This window comes from Pseudophryne corroboree, chromosome 6 (assembly GCF_028390025.1).
Source record: "Pseudophryne corroboree isolate aPseCor3 chromosome 6, aPseCor3.hap2, whole genome shotgun sequence".
Lineage (NCBI taxonomy): Eukaryota > Metazoa > Chordata > Amphibia > Anura > Myobatrachidae > Pseudophryne > Pseudophryne corroboree.
In genome coordinates this window covers 715487834-715511911 of record NC_086449.1, presented here as the reverse complement: position 1 = coordinate 715511911, position 24078 = coordinate 715487834, and the positions used below count along the sequence as shown (strand labels likewise).

The following is a 24078-nucleotide window of genomic DNA, read 5'->3' as shown; positions in this document are numbered from 1 at the left end:
GCTAGAACGTACAAAATCGGGGGCATGGTACTAGAACGGACATGATCGGGGGCATGGTACTAGAACGGACATGATCAGGGGCATGGCGCTAGAACAGCCATGATCGGACATGGCGCTAGAAGGGCCATGATCGGGGGCCTTGCGCTAGAGCGGCCATGATCGTGGGCATGGCACTAGAATGGACAAGATTGGGGGCATTTTTGTAGCCTTGCTTTTACGGTTACCCTGTTTATGTATTTATATTGTTATAGTTGTACTCCAATAAATACATGATTTCCGGCTTCATCTTCTTAGCTGGATACAAAGTCTGGGTTTCGGCAGTGGAAGCCTTTGCGAAACAGCTTTGTTTCCAGGAACAATATGTGAAAGCGGCTTCTCACCTCCTGTCCATTAACAAAGTTTATGAAGCTGTGCAACTCCTGAGAGGAAACCACTTATACAGGTTAGTTTGTATTATTTCATATGCTAAATAAATCAGGATTTTGGTACTTACCGATAAATCCCTTTCTCCGATTCCACAGGGGCCACTGGAGCGTAGTTACAATGGGGAATAGTAGGCAGTAATTGGGAGCTGGCACTTTAAAATTCTTCACACTGTGGCTAGCTCCTCCCCTACTATCTCCCCTCCAAGCCAGTCTACGTAAAACTGTGCCCGAGGAGAGCTGGAAAAACCCAAACCGTAAGGTAGAGGAGGTTAATGAAGCCCTGTAAACCAGGATAACACAAATCAAACCTGGAACAGAACCTAACAAACAACCGGCTAGCCCGAACTCAACAAGCAGTCTTATGGTGATCTGCAAACCGTTAAGCAAAAAACAAGGAGGAACAGCGCTGGGCGGGCGTCCAGTGGCCCCTGTGGAATTGGAGAAAGGGATTTATCGGTAAGTACCAAAATCCTAATTTCTCCTTCATCCACTAGGGGCCACTGGAGCGTAGTTACAATGGGGACGTCCCAGAGCTCCCAAAAACGGGTGGGAGAGCGCTGAGAGTCCTGTAAAATCGCTCGGCCAAACTGTGATGCAGAGGCCGCAAAAGTGTCAAACTTGTAGAATTTGACAAAACGAATGTCGTTCTGACCAAGTAGCCGCCCAACATAAAGTATTCATGGAGACCCCACTGGCAGCTGACCACTAAGGTCCCATAACGCGCGTAAAGTGCGCTGAAATGGAAAACGGAGGCTCCCGAGCCACCGCTAAGAAGCCTGTGTGATGGTCAGATGTATCCAACAGCCCAGCATATGCTGGGACCCCGGCTATTTAGTACGGGAGCATCGTACAGAACAAAGAAGAAAACCCCTTTGTCGAATAGCCTAAGACCTCTGTAGAGAGAGACGGCGAGCCTTGACAACAGTCAACTAGTAACTGAAAAAAAAAAAAAACACTAGTGTCAGATTTATATGAAAAACGGACATCCCCTTTGTAAGAAACGACCTCTGAGGCCGAAGCTCAGCCGGGGGAGTTGCCAATAGAGTACTCCCTAAAAGAGAGCCCAAACTTACGGCCGCCAGGCTAATCTCTTTTGGAAGAAAACCGAAAAAGGCAGAGACCTAAAATTCAGGTCAATGTGGTTTTAAGCACAGCGGAGCAAAACCTCCCATAGAAACCAAAGATGACGGCCGAATGGTAACTGAAAGAAGGGGAAAACCCCCTTTTATCCTTACTATGTACCATACAGTTTTCCAAAGGTGGCAAAAGCGAGAAGAGGTAACAGACTTCTGAAATCGGGGCCCAGTAGGCCTAACCGAACTAGGGAACTCCTCTCTTCAGAGGTCTCGTGAACAGTCACACGGTTAAATGAAACCAGTGTAAGATTGAACAAAGAAAAGGACCCTGTTGAAGTAGACCGTCCAGTCGAGGTAGGAGCCAAGGCTCCTCTACCGACAACAGTTGTAGCCGTATCTTCAAGTCATGGGTGGCCCAACCAGAGCCACCGAGAGGACTAGCACGCATACTCTCCTCCTGTGTTACCGAAAGTGAGGTAGAAATAGAAAAGGAGGCAGGATAGAATAACCAGAAACTCCCAGGAGCCCCGAAGGCATCCTCCGCTACTGCCACCAGAGCTCACGTCCGTGAGTAGTAAAGGGTTAAAGAGTCAGTCAGAACGCCCGGAGGTCGATTCGAAATCTCCGCCCACAGCAGACCAGCTGACAAAACTCCGGGGAATGTTCCCTCACCCAGGAGTCTGACCTGGTGGCCTGACCTGGAAAGAAGATTGTTGTCCCCCGCTCAGAGGGGAATGTAGGCGACCACTCATTGCGTCGCAACTTGACTGAAGAAATAGAGTACCTGGTGCCGAGGAAGAAAAAATCCTCTGACGGACCGTGTTGAGAAAACGTCTACGAGGAGCATAAATTGGATCTGTGTCGAACCAAAAGCTCCTGGATCCTCGGGATATTCAGAAGCCACCTAATGTACAGAGTGGGATAGTAGCAGTAGATTGTCCCAAAAGGGAACCAACGTCACCTCTTGCCTTTGAAAAAGTTATTCTGCGAACTTCCTGAACCCTGTGGGATTGGAAGAGAGACCGAAAGGAAAGGACTGACAGTGAAAATGAGAATCCTGTAATGCGAATCTGAGAAAAGCCTGATGAGGAAACCCAACCGAAATCAGTAAACAGGCATCTCTGAAGACAAGGGACACATAAAACTCCCTTTCTTGTTCAAACTAGTAATCACAGACTGAAAGGATTCTAAGGCCAGAATATGCCTAGCCAAGCCCACTGGCTTCGGAACGTGAAAAGAAGACAAAGACCTGAGAACTGTCCCGATTCAAATGATATGTGAAAAACAGGGATCAACACCCTTTGCGGTTAGGAGCATATAGAGCGCCGCCTGCAGTATGACTCTTGTCATCGTAAATCGTCCGACCCATGCCGAGGGACTCCTGAGACGGTTGTACTCTAAAATCCAGTCTGTAACCGCCCAAGCCTTCTCCCACTGACATGCGCCTATCCTGGGACCCTCCAGGTGGTAGGAAGGTCTGACCTGTAGTGGGTGTATAGGATGATCAAACATCAGACTGGACCGAGGCTGTTGAACCTCTGCTTCAGCCTTTTACCTGAGATCCCCTGGCGACGGAGATATCGCCCGTGTGGAGTCGAAAGCTTGAAAGGGCACGGAAAAATCTAAAGGAAAGACCGGTAAAGGTCTGTCTTGGAGCTGGGGCAGTAGTAGGCTAAAGCAAAGTGGACTTACCTCCAATGGCTCAAGAAATCCTGCAGCAAGTTCCTTCCTCTGAACCATCTGCCCCGTAGGATTTCATGTTCACCTGTCACTGTCGCAGCCCCAGAGGTCGTCGGGTTAAGACAGCCCAAATGAAAATGCAGGTTCCGAGTCTGCAGACGTGGAGACCTCCAAAGAACATAAAGCAGAATCGTGATTCTGATCTATACCAAAGTATCAAATGATCCTGATGCGAAACATCCTGTAACCTAGAGGATAATTGTTCCACAACCTACCTGCTCCGGACAAGGTAGGACCCAGCTGCCACATATGTGTCTTCGATGGATCCCTGAGCAAGGTTGCCTCAGGAAAACGGCAGCTTGGTGGACCGGCGATACATCGAGGGGTATACCCTGGAGAGGTCCTGATACCATTTCCTGCCGTCTGCGGGTAAAGGATAGGAAAACAAACATTGTTTGATACCTGAAATTGTGTATTCGGGTGTCTGCCGGCCGCCCACCGGAGCCTACCCAGCTCATCCGAAACTGGACCAGTCGCTGTCCTTTCGTCATCGGCGTCGACCCTGATGTACTTGACGTGCCCGCCTCCTTTACCTGCAGTATCAGCCGAACTGCTGTATAATGCACCTGGAATTTCTGAGACACTGGTTCAGACTCTGGACATCTTTCTCCACCTCCCGGAGAGGCCTTTCCACTGCTGAGTTGTGTAACATGGAAGGTTATCAAGGCTCTTTTAGAAACCTGGAGAGGTGAAATGACGTACAAGGTCTCTGGTTAACAGCGACATTACCTGCATAATCTGAGCTTGTCAAACAGGAGTGTCCTGCAGGTGCGTGGAGGGCTAAGCAGATGGCTCCACCGCATACTTCACACCTAAGAGGGAATTCCTTGACTATCCCAGTTGAGACAAACGAAAGGAGAAAAGGTGGGTTAAATAAACACAGCCCTCTGCAAGGTCTGCACTATAATGTGTAGTGACAAACACGTTCAAATAAACTTTCTGGAGCAGCGGAGACCTGAACCATTAGGTCTGCGCTGTGGGACATGAGTCTTAGCCACTAGACTATAGGTCCCTTCAGATACCCACTACAGCAACTGTCTGATGCCACACACATTCCCCAAATTACTACCAGTATTATTATTATTATTATTAAGTGAAACAAAGGAATAATACAGGGAAGGTAACACCCCCCCTGTATGTAAAGTACTGCTAAATTAGGAAGACGCAATACATGTTTCTCGGAGGCTCCGCTGGTTTCCCAGAATGGCGTGCAGTCTGCGAGAAAGGCCGGGGGGAAAAGTTATGTGGCAAGGCGGAGCTAATGTGAAACCAGTCTTATAATAAAAACATTGCTACTATATATGGTAGTGTAACAGCATACACATATATATACATATATACATACATATATATATACACACACACCCATACATAACCCCATACATATATATATATATATATACCCACATATTTACATATATATATACATAATTAAGCCAATTGGGTAGAGGGTGATATGTGAACCTGGGTTCCTAATCAGCTCCACTATTATGCCAATGCATTCATGAGCCCCTGATATAGAGCAGGCTCTAATCCATGTGTGTGTGTGCTGGGGAGTGGGGAGCCCGCTGAGCAAAGCGGGATTAAGCTCCTTTGAAATCTTAAATGAAGCGGTAAACTCCCTGACTCTCCCTCCAGCAATGTGTGAAATGAGGCAGGGAGCCCGCTGTGCAGAGCGGAATTAGGTCCAAAATTTAACTAACCCGCTTCAGTTCCACGATGAGCGCCCTGTATCCCCCTCCGGCAATGCGTGCGGGGAGCAGGGAGCCCGCTGTACAGAGCGGGAAATGCAGTGGATGGAGAGCGGGGCGCTGAGTGCAGCGCGGGAGCCTGTAGCTTACCCGGAGCGGTGAGCGCCCAGTATCCCCTGCCGGCAAAGCGTGAGCAGGGAGCCCGCTGTACAGAGCGGGAAATGCAGTGGCTGGGGAGCGGGGTGCTGAGCCTGCAGCACGGAAGCCTGTAGCTTACCCGGAGCGGTGAGCGCCCTGTATCCCCTGCCGGGGAGCCCGCTGTACAGAGCGGGAAATACAGTGGCTGGGGAGCGGGGCGCTGAGCCCGCTGTGCAGCGCGTGAGTATCCTGGCCGGGTCGCGGGGAGCGCTCGCTGTACCGAGCAGGAGTTAGCTCCGCCCCCCGCTCTGGTGCAAAATTTAAACAAACCCGTCGGTGAGTGCCCTGCATCCCCCGCCGGCAATGTGTGTCGCGGGCGGGGAGCAGGGAGCGCTGAGCCGCAGTACAGAGCGGGCGCTGTGCATAGCGCACTGAAGCTCCGCCCACCCCTTAAAGGCGCCAAATTTGAATCAGAAAAGGCGCCTTGATCATACAGTGGCACACTGAAGGAATAAACCTATTACTTAGAGCACATTGCACCAGTAAATGTGTAATGTGATATATAAATCATACATCAATGTGAAGGGGGGGTGTTTACTCACCACTGCTTGCAGATGATGGAGTGGCCCCGACACGCGCCGCACGCAGCGGTGTCCGGCCTCTGTTAACGGAGTGTGCGCCGCACGCAGCGGACAGAGTGGCCCCAACACGCGCCGCACGCAGCGGTGTTCGGCCACGGTTACTTACCACTGCCGTGCTGCCGGAATCTTCTGCTGGATGGAGTGGCCGCGACACGCGCCGCACGCAGCGGTGTCCGCCAACTCAGGAGAGCTCAGTGTCTCCCTCAGCCGGGGCCCATCCCGAGCCGCACGCAGCTGCGATGGGACCCCGCCGGCAGCTCCCACGGTGCAGACTGGCAGTGGCAGAGCTGCCAGTCTGTGCGTGTATGTAAGAAAAAAGAAAATAATAAAGAAAAAAGAAAAATTCTTCAGCTAAACCCAAGTGAACCAGCTACCTCGGGCACTAAACTAAGACTGGCTTGGAGGGGAGATAGTAGGGGAGGAGCTAGCCACAGTGTGAAGAATTTTAAAGTGCCAGCTCCCAATTACTGCCTACTATTCCCCATTGTAACTACGCTCCAGTGGCCCCTAGTGGATGAAGGAGAAACATGCAGGTTCCCCAGCAGTCATATTGAACACCATAGAGTGGGGGGAATGGGATGGTTCAGTAGTGTGAACCTAATTATTCTGCATTGGTCTCTACAGGTAATGACTTCAAAATGCAGTGTGTCTGTCTGCCAGATTTACCGTCAGCCTCATTACTTTGTCACCTGGCAACACTGTAAAGCTTGTACCCTTAAAAACCTGTGTTCCCAAATTTGGAAGAATTTGCAATTTTCCATGGTGTGGGGCTACATTAGTATCATGGGCACCTCTATGGTAACGGTGGCAGTTTGCCCTTTGATGAAATATAGTAAGGATGGAATCTCTAGGCATAGTTGTGGTTGCAGAGCTGTTCTATTGCATTTTCTATACAGGTTGTATTGCTCACTGTGGAGTCTTTGTACCTTGTAGAAGCCATGTTTTCTCTCCAGATTTTATCAACATTTATTTCTACAGCACCAGCGTACTCTGCAGTGCTTTACAACAGGGACAAACCATAATAAAGCAAGACTGAGTATTTCCATGCAGATGAAGCTGTAAGAGGGTTTCGCTTTTACAAGCTGTAGAGATCAGCATACAAAGACATGTTTGCAGGTGCACAATTCAAACACTACCATCTCATTAATAATAATCATTGCAATAAAATGTAGCATTCTGAGCGAGGTTCTTTGCATAGTTATGGCCATAAATAACGGCTTGCCCACCGTTTCTAGGTGACCTCAGATGGGGGGTAGATTTCTGGGGCGTGGGTCCCCCTGGACTGCTGTGGCTGGTTGGCCTCAGGACCAACACAGGTTAACACTTCTTTTTGTATTTCCTTTCATCCCTATTGTGTGTGTTGTTTACCTCGTTATTTTCCCACTGCTGTTTTTCAGCAGCCTCTCTCACTAACCGAACTAGCTTCACTTTTCCCACTATGTATTTTTTCACTCTAGTGTCGCCCTGGGGTCACTCGGCTGCTTGGGTTTGGGGTGTCCTGCGCCCCAGACTTGTACTCCCCAATATGTTAGGGACTGATTAATGCTTTCACCTGAACTCGGTGGGCAAGCCGTTATTTGTGGACATAACTATGTGACGAACCTCGCTCAAAATGCCAAATTTTATTGCAATGATTATTATTAATGAGATGGTCGTGTTTGAATTGTGCACCTGCAACCTTGTCTTTGTATGCAGTACTGAAAGGTCTCTCATTACCAGTGTGCACCCCAGGATCCTCCCCTGTGTACCTAATGCTGTAGAGATAACCCTGGAGAGCCAGATGAACTGGTAACAGAACAGGTGGTCAGTGTAATGTGAATACAGTAATCCTCCCCTGACACTGATGATGAAGACCCAGGGCCTAATTCATGTTTGCAGGAAATGTCGATGTTCACGCGACTGATTATCGTAATACTGCGCATGTGGCTGCAATAGCGTTACACACACACCAAGGTGGTCTTGTAATGCTGCTCGTAGTGAGATTTTTAACACAGAATGATTGACAGGAAGGGACTGTCTGACGAGGTAGCAGGGAATGGTGGCAAAAATGCAGGTGTGTCACAACCGTTCCCGGGGACTGAATCTGCCTTCAGCTGCGTTCATGTAGGCAGAAAAACATAGTGCCAGCGTTGCTATCCCCTGCGGCTGTCTGCCTGACCATAGGCTCATTTGAGGAGTCAATGTTCCTGGTTATTGCATCGGTGCTGTGTATGTGTACGCAGATGCTGTGGTCTAGGCGATGGTTCCGGTGGGCGTCTATATTCCACTCTGGACAGCAGCTTCACTTGCAGTGTTTCTCAATTCCATAGCTGGAAAAATGGCAGCTGTGTAGGCATGTGCGTACAGACATGAATTAGGCCCCCAGTACCATTACTAGGGAACAGGTTCACTTGTTTACGACACACCATCATCTTCATACATAGTAACAGAGGACGTGGAGATCTTCCCTTCTCATTACTATACAGATACAATTACTTCCAGTTGACCACTGCTTTACTTTGGTAGATAGGAAAGCGCTCAGATCATACAATAGGAGGACGACATTCCAATGAAATGTAATGGATTTGCAGAAAGATACAACTTTACTGGAGGGGCAGTACCGGTACAGCTCCACTGGGAGGGTGGCAGGGGCAGTACAGATACCTCTCCACTGGAAGGGAGGGGCAGTACCGGTAAATCTCCACTGGGGTGGGAAGGTTTGGGGGTGAGTACCGGCATGTCTCCACAAGGGGATGACAGTATCTGTCCCTGTAGGCCGGGCATGCGCACACACGGCAATTGAAAGTGCAGACAGATCGATCCATCTGATGACAGAACACTTTTTCCTTGAAATCTGCTTTGGGCGGCTGCAGCACAGAACTGACCCCGTGTGAGAGTGCCATGGGAGTGTCATGGCCATATAGGCCAACTTCCGTGATTGATTGTGTCATGTGAACGGACGCCTGTTTCAGATGGGTCACTTGCATCCAGCGTGGGATGGTTGTAAGTCCCAATACTAATGACGATGACTGTGGATGGAAAAACAGTGTGCTGGTTGGCCATCTGTATGAAGACAGATGGATAGCTGGCACCGATGGGCAGATACTCGTGTTGGCATAAGGAAGTAAGCAGACTTCAGTCAAACTCAGGTTGGGCTTGTTTCTGGGCCTTTTCTTTTTCCCACCCCTGTTTGGACATGTTGGAACGGAACTGTATAAAGTTACGTGCTTTAGTCGGAAATCAACAAATTATCTTTCAACCCATCTGCCCTACGCATCATCCATGTAAGTTTATATGTCTTAGAATGTAGAATGTTTGCCTTGTCCCTAATTGCACATGGATGTTTCGTCTGTTGCAGAGAAGCCATTGTTGTGGCTAAATCTCGTCTGCTCCCAGATGACCCCGTTCTCCAGGAGCTGTACACCAGCTGGGCCACCATACTGGAGCAGGACGGCCACTTCTCCATGGCTGCTAAGTGGTAAGTACCTGCAGGGGGACCTCAGCGAGGAGGAGCCAGGTTTAGGTGGCTCTAGGGAAAATGCAATGTTTAAGTGGGATGTCATTGTCTTCTGCACATACTGTTTTGGAATAGTAATATAATTTCATCAATTATTGCTTTTGGAGCTCAAAGAGGAAATCAAGAATGTAAAATTCATTTAGATTTGACCCTAATGTTTTCCAGTATTTATATATACTGTATATTAACGTGGACCTGTCCCTTATTCACGACAAAGGTATCCATAGTATGTGCCGGACTCATATTGCTGAGAATGCAATCTATCAGGAATAGTAGTCAGGCGGTGCCTTACATGGGGGATCTTGGAGAGAGATAAAGTCCCAACCGCTTCTGTCATTTTTCAAACACCTGTAACAATTTAGTTAGCATACCCTCCAACTGTACCTTTTTGGCAGGTACAGTACCTTTTTTCCATGGTCTGTAACGATTTTTGACTCTCCATTTTTCCATTGAAAGTATAGGAAAAGGGGCGTGACCATGCCCCCTTTACCCATGACCACGCCCCTTTTCCTAATTTGTACCGATTTTTATGTGTAAAATGTTGGAGGATATGAGTTAGTAGCTGATTGGCTGGTACTTTATATCTTTCTCTACTTTGTCAAAGATTCGATAGATCTCCCCCTTAGTGAGATACCTGGTTTCTCGGAATTCTAGAACTGCATACTGGCTCGTACCACCTTTTACTGTATGTAGGACTGCTCTGTAATCGGATGTGCTGCTGATTATATGTAATATTTTATGATTATTGTAATTATTTGACGATTACTTCCATTCCCAGTTAAAGGCCGTTTTTGAAGGGTTGTATGTACTATGTGGACTTCCCACCCTCATACAACTATACTTTTCCCATAGCCTCCAAACCCATAAGTGTTGCCTAAACCTAACCTCTTCAGGCAAGCGATCAAATTCCCTGAATCATCTTCTTAACCTCCTTATGCTAAACTAGCCAATTACCGCATTACTACTGCTTCTATAATTAAATTACCATCTGATCCCTGATCCAGCATTGCTGTGTGGCTAGATCACATAGCCCCACAAAGTACGTTTGGCGTGCCACTATACACTCTATAGCCTTTAACTTTCTGTTTTCCTATAGAGTCTATGTTTCTGAGCCGAACCCTCTCTTTATCATTGCATTTGGTAATACCCAGTCGTTATTTAATACTGTTGTTTTTTTCCTATTGCAAAGTGCTGAAGAGTATGTTGGAGCTATATAAATGATACTGTAAGCTACCTTCTCTTCTTTATCTCAGTTACTTGGGAGCATCATCTCCGTACGACGCAGCTAAAGTCCTTGCCAAGAAAGGGGACCTGCTGTCTCTGAGCACTGCAGCTGAACTTGCGCTAATTGCAGGAGAGAAGAGCCTGGCGTCTTCGTTTGCGTTACGATGTGCACAGGAGCACGTTGCTGCTAAGAACTGGGTCGGGGCCCAGCAGTCTCTGCAGCAGCACCCTAGCCTTCTGGTAAACAATGCTAATGAGCTGTAACATACAATGCAGGTCACTACCAAAGTAGAGGAAACAATATATATGTGTTCTCTAACGTCCTAGGGGATACTGGGATGGTCTTAGTACCATAGGGGTATAGATGGGGTCCATTGGAGCCTGGCACTTTAAAATTTCTTCAGTGTGTGCTGGCTCCTGCCCTATATGCCCCTCCTGCAGACTCTGTTTAGAAAAATGTGCCCAAGGAAACGGGTGCATTCTCTGGCGCTCCAGTGTGTTTTCTTCAAAAACTTTATTTCTCCTTCATCCACTAGGGGCCACTGGAGCGTAGTTACAATGGGGATATAGTAGGCAGTAATTGGGAGCTGGCACTTTAAAATTCTCAACCTGTGGCTAGCTCCTCCCCTACTATCTCCCCTCCAAGCCAGTCTTAGTATGTGCCCGATGTGAGCTGGTTCACTTGGGTTTAGCTGAAGAAATTTTTCTTTTTTCTTTATTATTTTATTTTTCTTTCTTACAGACTGGCAGCTCTGCCACTGCCAGTCTGCACCGTGGGAGCTGCCGGCGGGGTCCCATCGCAGCTGCGTGCGGCTAGGGATGGGCCCCGGCTGAGGGAGACACTGAGCTCTCCTGAGTCGGCGGACACCGCTGCGTGCGGCGCGTGTCGCGGCCACTCCATCCAGCAGAAGATTCCGGCAGCATGGCAGCGGTGAGTATCAAAAATGGCCGGACACCGCTGCGTGCGGCTCGTGTCGGGGCCACTCCATCAGAAGATGAGTACAAAAGGGACCGGACACCGCTGCGTGCGGCGTGTGTCGGAGCCTCGGGGTCGAGTTGGAGTACGCCTAAAGTGTGGTGAGTACAAACATCCCCCCTTGTCACTGATGTATGTTTTATCATGTGTTTGAAGTGCTTGCTTCGGCAGCACTAAATTGGAACGATATAGAGAAGTTTAGCAAAGCCCCTGCGCAGCATGAGCCCTGTGCAAGGATGACATGCAAATTCTTGAAGCGTTCCATATAATCCTGACCAGAATTAAACAGTTTCAGTTTTCAACATAGGTATGGTCCCCTATACTCCAGTCATAGAAGGCTGGAGTGCATCAAAGGCGCTTAATAATTTGAACTTGGCGCCATTATATGGGGGGCGGAGCTTCAGCCCGCTCTGTAAGCGGGCTCAGCGCTCTTCACTACCCGGCTGCAGAAGGCAGCCGGGGGATACACAGTGAGAATAGAAGCTGTATGCCAGAGTCTAAGGAGCATACTTAGCACATTATTATTTGCAAAAGTGAGTCATTATTGCTCACACAGCTAGGCTCCAGACTCTGGCACACAAGGTCACATGGGACTCGGTGCATGAAACGCTCCCCGGCCACAGCTTACAAGCGGCCGGGGAGATACAGGGCGCTTCCCGCTTATGGTAGAGCAGGTTTAAATTTGGCGCCGAAGCGGAGGGGGCGGAGCTAACTCCCGCTCTGTTCGGCGGGCTAAGCGCACTCCGTCCCCCGGCCGCTACAGGACACGCCGCTGCACTGTCACACCGCTCCCCGGCCGCTGCAAGCTCCCTTCCCTCTCCGGGCTGTTCAGGGAGGATAAAGGTAGGATGTGGGGGTGAAGGCTATTCCCGCTTTGCTCAGCGGGCTCCCGGCGGCGGATCGCAGCGTTCACTGCCTCTAGACACAAATCCTGTCTCAGGGGGGGTTTTTAAATTTTCTGTGCAGGGAGTTGCTGACATTCCTCCCTGCAGGAGAGTCCTCTGACAGGCATTTCATACAGGAGCCTGCTCTATTACAGGAGCTGGGGCTCATCTCATAATGATTCAAAAATGTGCACAATTTATTTACCATACATATACTACAGTATTTATCTACCCTAATGGGTTCACATACAGGGTTGGATTCACTGTGGGTGTGTATATATATATATATATATAGATGTGTATGTATGAATATATATATATATAGATGTGTGGAGGTATGTATATAGATATATGCATACAATGCCGTATATAGGGCAGTGCGGATGGTGTGGTGGTTGGCGTTGCTGCCTTGCGGCATGGAGGGCGTGGGTCTGGTTCCTACCAGTGCCCTACTTTTGTGTAGTTTGTACAGAGGTGTCCACATACATCTTTAAGATAAAACAAACCACTTCCGCAATGTTTTCTAATAACAAAATACCTCCTTGCCACATAACAATTTCCCCCATCTTTTCTCACAGTCTGGTCACCATTTTGAAAAGCCAGCGGAACCTCCGAGAAACATCTGGTGCACCTAAATTTAGCGGTACACTACATACAGTGTGGTCTTCCCTTTATTATTCCTTGGCTAGTTACTAATGCTATTTGTAATTTGGGGAATGCGTGTAAGGCATCAGACAAATAGCGCTGCGGCTCAGTACGCTAGTAGCGGGTATCTGTACAGGGGGACCAGGGTTTGAAAATAAAGAAACTTTAAGGGGAGCCCCTATAGCCTAGGGCTAAGACTCCTGTCCCACAGCGCAGCGCTACTGGTTCAGGTCTCCGCTGCTCCAGAAAGTTTATTTGATGTCGGTCACTATATATTATAGTGCAGACTTTACATATGGCTGTGTTTCTTTAACCCACCTTTTCTCCTCTCACCTGGGATAGTTAAAGAATTCCCTCTTAGGTGTGAAGTATGCGGTGGAGCCATCTGCAGAGCCCTCCACGCGCCTGCAGGACACTCCTGTTGAACAGCTCAGATTATACAGGTAATGTCACTATTAACCAGAGATCTTGTACGTCATTTCACCTCTCCAGGTTTCTAAAGGAACCTTGCTAACCTTCCAGGTTACAATACTAATGATGTCTGTTTTCTGTGGAGTCTGAACCAGTGTCTCAGAATATCCAGGTGCATTATACAGCAGTTCGTCTGGTACTGCAGGTAAAGGAGGCGGACACGTCAAGTCCATCAGGGTTCGACGCCAATGACGAAATGACAGCGACTGGCCCAGTCTCGGATGAGCTGGGCAGGCTCCGGTAGGCGGCCGTCAGACACCCGAACACACAAAATCAGGTATCAAACAATGTTTGTTTTCCCTACCCTCTTCCCACAGTCGTCAGGAGATGGTATCAGAACCTTTCTAGGATATACCCCTCGATGTACCGCCGGTCCAACAAGCTGCCGTTTTCCTGAGCAACCTTGTTCAGGGACCCATCGAAGACATATACGGCAGCATGTTTCTACCTTGTCCGGAACAGGTAGGTTGTGGAACAATTGTCCTCTAGGTTACAGGATGTTTCACATCAGGATCAATTGATACTTTGGTACAGGTCCGAATCACGATTCTGCTCTATGATCTTTGAAGGTCACCACGTCTGCAGACTCGGACCCTGCATTTTCGCTTGGGCTGTCTTAAACCGTCGACCTCTGGGGCTGCGACTGTGACAGGTGAACATGTAATCCTACGGGGCAGATGGTTCAGGGGAAGGAACTTTCTGCAGGATTTCTTGAACCATTGGAGGTAAGTCCACTTTGCTTTCTCCTAATACTGCCCCAGCTCCAAGACAGACCGTTACCGGTCTTTCCTTTAGATTTTTCCGTGACCCTTCGGAAACTTTCGACTCCACACGGGCGATATTTCAGTCGCCAGGGGATCTCAAAAAAAAAAAAAAAAAAAAAAAAAAGAGCTGAAGCAGAGGTTCAGCATCATCCTTATAAACCCACTACAGGTCAGACTTTCCTACCACCTGGAGGGTCCCAGGGTAGGCGCAGGTCGGTGGTCCTATGGGAAGAACTGAGAAGGCTGGGGCAAACTAGATTTCGGAACAACCATCTCAGGAGTCCCTCGGCAGGGGGCGGCCGATTTACGATGACAAGAGTCATACTGCAGGCGGCGCTCCATATGCTTCTAACCGCAAAGAGTGTTGATCCCTGTTTTTCACATATCATTTGAATCGGGACAGTTCTCAGGCCTTTGTTTTCTTCTCACGTTCCGAAGCCAGTTGGCTCGGCCAGACCTATTCTGGCCTTACAATCCTTTCAGTCTGTGATTGCTTTTTTTTTTGAACAAGAAAGGGAGTTTTTACGTGTCCCTTGTCTTCAGAGATGCCTGTTTACTGATTTCAGTTGGACGGGCTTTTCTCAGATTCACATTACAGGATTCTCATTTTCACTGTCAGTCCTTTCCTCTCGGTATCTCTTCCGCTCCCACAGAGTTCAGGAAGATCACAGAATAACTCTTTCAAGGGCAGAAGGTGACGTTGGTTCCCTAAATGGACAATCTACTGCTGCTTTCCCACTCTGTACATTAGGTGGCTTCTGAATATCCGGAGGATCCAGGAGCTTATGGTTCAACACAGATCCAATTTATGCTCCTCATAGACGTTTCTCAACTTGGTCCGTCAGAGGATTTTTCCTTCCTCGGCACCAGGTACTCTATTCCTTCAGTCAAGTTGCGACGCAAGGAGTGGTCGCCTCCATTCCTCTCTGAGCGGGGGACAACATTCCTCTCTGAACGGGGGACAACATCCCTCTCTGAGCGGGGGACAACAATCTTCTTTCCGGGTCAAGCCACCAGGTCAGACTCCCGGGGGAGAAAACATTCCCCGGAGTTTTGTCAGCTGGTCCGCTGTGGGCGGAGATTTCGGATCGACCTCAGGGCGTTCTGACTGACTTTTTAACCCTTTACTACTCTCGGGCGTGAGCTCGGGCAGTAGCCGAGGAGGCCCTCAGGGCTCCGGGGAGTTTTCTGGTTATTCTATCCGGCCTCCCTTTTTAATTTCTACCTCCGGTTCGGTAACACAGGAGGGGATTATGCGTGCTAGTCCTCTCGGTGGCTCTGGTTGGGCCACAGATGTCTTGAAGATACAGATACACCTGTTGTCAGTAGAGGAGCCTATGCTACTACCTCGACTGGACTGTCCACTTCAACAACTTTTCCTTGTTCAATCTTACACTGGTTCCGTGTAACCGTGTGACTGTTCACGAGACCTCAGAAGGGAGTAGTTCCCTAGGTTGGTTAGGCCTACCGGGCCCCGATTTCAGAAGTCTGTTACCTCTTCTCGCTTTTGCCACTTTTGGAAAACTGTATCGGACATAATAAGCATAAAAGGGGTTTTCCCCTTCTTTCAGTTACCATTCAGCCGTCATCTTTGGTTTCTCTGGGAGGTTTTGCTCCGCTGCGCTTCATACCACACTGACCTGAATTTTAGGTCTCTGTTTTTTTTTTCGGTTTTCTTCCAAAAGAGATTAGCCTAGCGGCCGTAGGTTCGGCCTCTTTTTCAGGGAGTGCTCTATGGCATCTCCCCCGGCTGAGTTTCGGTCTCAGCGGTCGTTTCTTCCTGAGGGGATGTCCATTTTTCCGACAAATCTGACACTAGTGTTTTTTGGTCCTCTTTGAATGTTGTCATGGCTCGCCGACTCTCCCTACAGAGGTCTTCGGCTATTCGACAAAGTGTTTTCTTCTTGGTGCTGTACAATGCTCCCGTGCTAAATAGCCGGGGTCCCAACATACGCTGGGCCGTTGGATACATCTAACCATCAGACAGTCTTCTTGGAGGTTGCTAGGGAGCCTCCGTATTCCATTTCAGCGCACTTAACGCGCGTGGTAAGACCTTTGTGGGCGGCTGCCCGTGGGGTCTCCATAAATAGTTTGTCGGGCGGCTACTTGGTCGGACTGACATTCCTATTGTCAAATTCTACAAGTTTGACACTTTTGCGGCCTCTGCATCACAATTTGGCCGAGCAGTTTTTACAGGACTCGCAGCGCTCTCCCGCCCGTTTTTGGGAGCTCTGGGACGTCCCCATTGTAACTACGCTCCAGTGGCCCCTAGTGGATGAAGGAGAAAACAGGATTTTGGTACTTACCGATAAATCCCTTTCTCCGATTCCACAGGGGCCACTGGACGCCCGCCCAGCGCTGTTCCTCCTTGTTTTTTGCTTAACGGTTTGCAGATCACCATATGACTGCTTGTTGAGTTCAGGCTAGCCTGGTTTTTTGTCAGGTTCTGTTCCAGGTTTAGTTTGGGTTATCCTGGTTTACAGGGCGTCATTAACCTCCTCTACCTTAAGGTTTGTTTATTCCATCTCTCATCGGGCACAGTTTTACGTAGACTGGCTTGGAGGGGAGATAGTAGGGGAGGAGCTAGCCACAGGTTGAGAATTTTAAAGTGCCAGCTCCCAATTACTGCCTACTATATCCCCATTGTAACTACGCTCCAGTGGCCCCTGTGGAATCGGAGAAAGGGATTTATCGGTAAGTACCAAAATCCTGTTTTTGGTTTGATATTTCTCTTTCATCCACTAGGGGACACTGGAGCGTTCTTATACAGTAAGGGTGTGAAGCTTGCAACCGGAGGTGTGGCACAATCTAAAAATTAGCATTGTCTGCACAGCCGGCTCCTCCCCCTTCACGTCCCTCCTCCCTCAGTTTTGAAAATTGTGCTGGAGATACAGCACGTGGGAGCACAGAGCTTCTGACTAAGACTAAAGAGAGACTTTGGAGAATTGGCTGCGTCACCCTAATGAAAAGGGTGACAAAGACCATTGTATTCTGAGAGACAAAGATCCCTTTTAAAGGGACCTGCATCTCAACAGGAGATCCTCGGCAGGTACAGTGAGTACTGGTTGTAGTAAGAGGACCCTAGTGTAGGATAGCATAGTTAAAGCTCTGCTGCACTCTGCTCCCAAAGCCCCCCTCCCCCACCCTCCCCGCGACTCAGTTTTACCAGTCTCCGGTGTTGTCAGCGGAAGACGCGCCGCGGCGGGACCGGATGAGCAGGGTCCCGGAGCACGCGTAGGCGGAGAGAGAGTGAAACGACTGAACTGATGAGGGAAGGCGCCGCTGTGGGACCGGGTAAGAGTGGTCCCGTAGCGCGAGCGCTGGCGGGGTTAAGACACCGCTTTTGTAATCAGCGCGGTTAAGGCTACAGGCGCAGTGTGGGGGACAGCTCACAGCGCATCATGGTATGATGCGCCGCTGTGGGACCGGGTGAGAGCGGTCCCAGAGCGCGCACGATGAAGGACAAGATACCACAGTAAGATAGTTACAGCATGGCTGAGGAGATGCCTCAGCCGCGTGTATAGCAAGGGAGTTAAAGTGTTCAGACGAGCTTCCAGTGTGTAGAGAGGCTCTAAGGGAGTTAGATTGTTTAAGTAATACTTAGTAGATGTGATTAAAAAAAAATAAAAAAAATTCAGTGGCGGCCATCTTATTTTTTCCATATATGCGCCAATCTGAGGGGCAGGGATCAGGCCCCCCCCCCTCTTATATGTTATCCTATGAGAGAAACCCACAAGGAAATATATGGTTACGGCTCCCTCTGCTGGTGAAACTTTAGATAGAATAGAATTATATATAGATGAGGATCTCCTGAAGTATAATTCTTGTTTACTATTTATATTTTCAAGGGAATTCTATACAAAAGATCCTGAAGAAAATACTGGGAAGCACGTGGACAACCTACCATCTCAGCTGAATTACAGTTGGGTCTGTGAGTGTTGCAAACCGGCTGGTGTTAATTTAATTTTTATTTTTTGCTATTAATTAATTATTTATTTTTGCCCTCTTCCCTTTCTATATAAAGAAAGGGAAAAGTTTTTCCAGCTGGATCCATTACCTTCGCTTCCGTCACTTATTACAGTCTTCCTCTTCCTAGTTTAAAGGGTGAAAGCGCTACGTTATACCCCGGCAAGGGGTTCAAACAACCTCTAAGACCTATAATGTTTGTAAGAAGTGTAACAAGAAGAGCACGCGGGTTGGCAGCTCCAGGGTGTGCGACTCCTGCTTAGACAAGGACGTTCCACCTGGGAGCAGTGCTCAGTCTAGGTCATGGGAGGATACCCTTGCAGACAGAATCTCCAAGGAAATGGCGGAATCAGACAAGCAGCAATCGGAGTGGGCTGCGGGATTCTCAAAGACGATGGAACAATTTCTCATTAAGTCAACGCCGCCCGCACAAGCAGAAGCGAATGTGCGCAAGGCAGTCGAAAGATCTCTTCCTGTTGTACCAGTATCAGAGGAGGAGGACGGTCTTATTATGGATATGAGGAAGGTGAGTTGATTGAATCTAATCTAGACGCCGATTATCCAGAAGAGGACACGGCAATCTCAGGTCTTGATTCATTAATTGACGCAGTGAAAGAGATCCTGAACTTTAAGGGAGAAGAAGTTAAGGAGCCTGAGAAATTCTAATTATTTGAATCACAAAAACCGCGTTCAGCAGTTTTTCCCATTCCTAAATCTCTCCAAGCTCAAATGGAGGAGGCTTGGAAGCAACCTGATAAATGCATTCAATTTCCGAAGCGATTTCAAGTAACTTACCCTTTACCTAAGGGTGTAATGGATAAGTGGGAGACTCCACCGGTAGTGGATGCTTCCCTAGGAAGGTTGTCAAAAAAGACAGTCTTACCAATACCTAATGTAATGACTTTAAAGGATGCATCAGATCGTAAGGTTGACACGGCTTTAAAATCGATTTTTGTAGCAGCAGGTGCAGCACAGAGAGCCGCGCCCATCTGTGCTTGGGTTAACAAGGCCATGGGAGCATGGGCTGGCCGTATTGTACAGGCTATTAAGGAGGATTATAGCTTGGTAGAAATTACCCAACTGGCTGAACACAATCGAGAATCTGCTTCATACTTGTGTCAAGCCTCCAAGGATATTAGCAGGATAGCATCGCACATCTCCGCATCAGCCATATCAGCTAGACGGAATTTATGGCTCAGAGAATGGCAAGGAGACTCTGACACCAAGAAGGCGGTGGAATACATCCCCTTTGGGGGTGAAATGCTTTTCGGTCCAGAGTTGGACAAGTGGATTGCACAGGCTACGGCAGGGAAGTCCACATTCCTACCTACTCCTTATACGCTCAACCAGTTAAGAGAGGTTCGATGTTTAATTCTTCTAGATCTCAGTCCTTTCGAGCCCGAGGAAGAGGGTTCGATACACAGACGCGCGGGGGCAGAGGTAGAGGCCGCTCACAGGCAACGGCCAGAAGGCAGGATAAACCTGCTGACAAGACCGTGGCATGACGGTCTCCCAGCTCACCTGGGGTCCCCCCTGGTGGGCGCCCCATCTGGAAGGTTTTCGGGACATATGGACCAAAACCTCCACAGAACTTTGGATAAACAACATAATCTCCCAGGGGTACAAGATGGATTTTCAACAGAGACCTCACAGTCAGTTTTTTACAACGGGATTGCCTCGGTGCCCTCAGAAGGCAAAAGCACTACTGACAGCAATTCAAAAATTACTACGGTCAGAGGTCATTACTCCAGTTCCTGTCTCTCAGAGAGGAACGGGTTTCTATTCCAATCTTTTTGTCGTGCCAAAGCCGGACGGGCGGTCAGACCGATACTCAATTTAAAAGTTTTAAACCAGTTTCTAAAGGTCTACAAATTCAAAATGGAATCAATCCAGTCGGACATTGCAGGTTTGGAACAAAGCGAGTTCATGGTGTCCATGGACATAAAGGATGCATACCTGCATATCCCAATTTGGACTCCCCACCAGGCTTACCTGAGGTTTGCACGGGTGGAGGATCATTACTAATTCAGAGCACTACCATTCGGTTTATCGTCAGCCCCAAGAATCTTCACGAAGATCATGGCAATCATGGTGGCAGGATTGAGGCTATTAGGGGTCACGTTAATACCTTATCTAGACGATCTACTAATCAAGGCCTCCTCTCAAGCAGAGCTGATAAAGGATGCTCAGACATCTCACCGATTTCTCATTCAACATGGGTGGATTGTGAACTTCCAGAAATCCAACCTCATTCCAACTCAACGGATTCAATTCCTCGGTCTCATCTTGGACACGGTACAATTGAGAGTTTTCCTACCAGAGTCCAAAATCCAGACCATACAGAAGTTAGTGGCTCAAGTACTAAGGACACAGACGGTTTCTCTGTACCTCTGTGTACAACTTCTCGGGAAAATGGTGGCGTCGTTCGAAGCTCTCCAGTACGGCAGACTTCATTCCCGACCATTCCAGATGAACCTCATTGCTCAGGGAGCAGGTTCGCACTGGCTTCTTTATCGGAGAATCCGACTTCCACCGCACGTACGAGTCTCCTTGATTTGGTGGTCGTTACACAAAAATCTCGTAGCAGGGAGGAGATTCGGCATTTGGGATTGGAGGATCCTGACCACAGACGCCAGTTTCAGAGGTTGGGGTGCCGTCTTAGAGGACCATCAGTTTCAGGGAAGATGGACGTTACAGAAGAGCAGATTACCCATAAACATTCTCGAACTAAGAGCAGTCTGCAATGCGCTTCTAGCCGAAGACCTAGTCATGGGTAAATACGTAAGGATACAGTCGGACAATGTCACGACGACGGCTAACATAAACTGTCAAGAAGGAACAAAGAGGAAGCCTCAAAGATCTTGTGGGCAGAAAGGCGAAACATCATCCTCTCGGCAGTGTTCATTCCAGGTGTGGAGAACTGGGAGGCAGATTATCTCAGTCAACATGACATGCATCCGGGAGAGTGGTGCCTACATCCATGGATTTTCGACATGGTGGTGAGGAGATGGGGTCTTCCTCATGTGGATCTAATGGTGTCTCGGCAGAACCACCAGCTGCCCAGATATGTGTCCAGGACAAGGGATCCAGCAGCAGAAGGAGTGGACGCGTTGACACTTCCTTGGTGTTACAAGAAGGTTTACGTCTTCCCACCTTTCCCACTCATACCCAGGGTTCTGAAGAGATTGAAAAGAGTGTGGGTGATTCTAATCGCACCAGATTGGCCCCGCAGGAGTTGGTACTCAGACCTACGAGGGTTACTAGCAGACGATCCTTGGCGGTTACCTCAGAGAAAGGACCTGCTATTTCAGGGACTGTTCCACTATCCAGACCTGAACAGGCTGCGTTTAACGGCGTGGCTATTGAGGCCTGGATCTTAAGAAGCAGAGGGATACCGAGAACGGACATTCCTACGATGATTGCCGCTAGGAAGCCGGTCACAGCCATGCACTACTACAGAATTTGGAAGAAGTACATGGACTGGTGTCAGGAACTTGGGTGGAACTCGACGACCTTCCACTTATCCAGACTTTTACTTTTCCTTCAGGCCGGTCTAGAGGTAGGTCTGCGGCTGGGCTCTCTGAAGGTTCAGGTTTCGATTCTTTCCATCCTTTTTCAACAGCGGTTGACATCCTTGCCAGAAGTTCAAACCTTTTTACAGGGGGTTCTGAGGATACAGACCCCTTTTTCATCCTATTGCGCCATGGGATTTAAATTTGGTGTTGGAATTTTTAAAATCACCACTCTTTGAGCCATTAGCAAGAACGGACCTAAAATATTTCTCTAGGAAGGTCACGTTGTTGCTTGCCTTGGCTTCGGCCAGGCGGGTTTCTGAGTTTAGAGCCTTATCGTGTAAGAGTCCTTTTTTGATTTTTCATGAGGATCGGGCAGAACTCCGTACAAGAGCGGATTTCCTTCCTAAGGATGTTTCGGGGTTTCACGTAAACCAACCAATCGTGGTCCCATCTTTCCAGGGTATCGCAGATGGGGACGTGTCTTTGGATGTTGTCCGAGCTTTACGGGTGTACGTACAAGCTACGTCGTCCTTCAGACAGTCGGACCATTTGTTTGTTCTTTATGATGGGCCAAAGAAAGTTTGGCCGGCTTCTAAGCAGTCTCTGTCTCGATGGATTAGACTTGCCATTCGGCAGGCTTATGTTTCCTGTGGCAGACAGATTCCAGTTCAGACGGGTGCTCATACCACCCGATCGGTGGGGGCCTCATGGGCGGCTGCCTGAGGTGTTTCCACTACTCAACTTTGCAGAGCGGCGACGTGGTCCTCAGCCCACACGTTCACGAAATTTTACAAGTTTGATACTTTTGCGTCCGAAGGGTCTAAGTTCGGACGTTTAGTGTTGCAGGCCACCGACAGCACTCCCTCCCTGGGGGATATCTTTGGGACGTCCCCTACTGTATAAGAACGCTCCAGTGTCCCCTAGTGGATGAAAGAGAAAAGAGGATTTTGGTACTTACCGATAAATCCATTTCTCTGAATCCTCTAGGGGACACTGGACGCCCGCCTCGGTGCTGTCTATCCTGCTGTGTTCAAAGTTCTTGTTCAAACAGTTCGTGCAAGCAGCGTTTGGTTTTTCTGTTCAGAGTTTCTTGGATGCTGTTTGGTATGTTGTACGGTTCGGTTCCTCGCCATGTGCTATAGTGTCATGTCCTATTCTCTCAGTCAAATTTTCAAAACTGAGGGAGGAGGGATGTGAAGGGGGAGGAGCCGGCTGTGCAGACAATGCTAATTTTTAGATTGTGCCACACCTCCGGTTGCAAGCTTCACACCCCTACTATATAAGAACGCTCCAGTGTCCCCTATTGGATTCAGAGAAATGGATTTATCGGTAAGTACCAAAATCCTCTTTTTCAGGCAGCACTGGTGGCATCAGTCTGCCTGCATCGTGGGACTTACGGGGGGACCAGACCGGACCAACCTCTTGAAGGGTTAATGGTCCGGATCCCCGCTGACAGGACATAGCTCCTGAGGTGTTTGTCTCGCCCCCAGGGTGTGCGCGCACTCCAACAGTATGCCGCCACCCCTAACAGAGCTGAAGATGCTGGTGGGGTGAGTACAGGAATCGGGGTCCCGGTTAGCGGGTCCCTGATTCACATGGCAGCATAAGGGCGCGGTGGGCACTCGGCGCTGTGGTGGCCGCTGCATATACCCACACTGGCGCTAACACAGCAAAGGGGTTTAACCCCGTTACCTGTAGAATGGAGAGACTTGCCAGTATAATAAATTACAGGGTCTGCGCGCCATTAAGGGGGCGGGGCTTCATGAAGAGTGGTACCAGTGGCTCAGAGGCGCCATTTCCTGCTGCATCACACTACAGGCTGCATACAGGGAAGAAATAGCAGCGCTGATAAACTTGCTAATACATACGGATTGAGTGAAAAATATTCAATTTAATATAGACGGCAATCATTAGCCTATTAAAACCAACATACACAACTCATAAAAATAATTAAAATGGGTCTCAATTATAATTGCCTCTAATAAACAGTCCGTTCCTATTTAATGAACTGGATAAGCAGATGTATAATGCATAGAAAGAGAGACTGACTGCGCAGTCTACCATCCAACTTTACCAATACCGCTAGAGGTGAAGTCCCTTGGTAGTTTGTTTGTAAGTGTCCAAGCGGATTCCTCAATGCTTTGCGGTGTCCTTTTCCTTAGGTTGGAAGTTGTAGGATGTAAAGAAATCTTTCCTTATTTTATCTGAAAAAGCTGTAGCTTGTACAGCGAAACGCGTCAGGAACTGTCATCCTTGGGTCATCACTTGCCAAATTTATTGCCTATATCCGGACCAGAACTGGACTTCCACCCTTGCAGATGAAATAAGGAAAGATTTCTTTACATCCTACAACTTCCAACCTAAGGAAAAGGACACCGCAAAGCATTGAGGAATCCGCTTGGACACTTACAAACAAACTACCAAGG

The 24078-nt window shown here is 48.5% G+C and overlaps 1 protein-coding gene and 1 pseudogene across 5 annotated transcripts in view; both read left to right on the top strand.

Moving 5' to 3' along the window:
* Positions 1–24078, top strand: part of GEMIN5 (gem nuclear organelle associated protein 5) — a 305616-nt gene that overhangs the window by 240093 nt on the left and 41445 nt on the right. For all 5 annotated transcript variants that reach the window (XM_063928370.1, XM_063928371.1, XM_063928368.1 and 2 more), the window contains 3 exons: positions 295–442; positions 9049–9168; positions 10461–10671. In XM_063928370.1, the coding sequence (XP_063784440.1) occupies positions 295–442; positions 9049–9168; positions 10461–10671 (479 nt within the window). The remainder of the gene's footprint in view (positions 1–294; positions 443–9048; positions 9169–10460; positions 10672–24078) is intronic.
* Positions 11563–11678, top strand: LOC134938820 (U6 spliceosomal RNA; annotated as a pseudogene).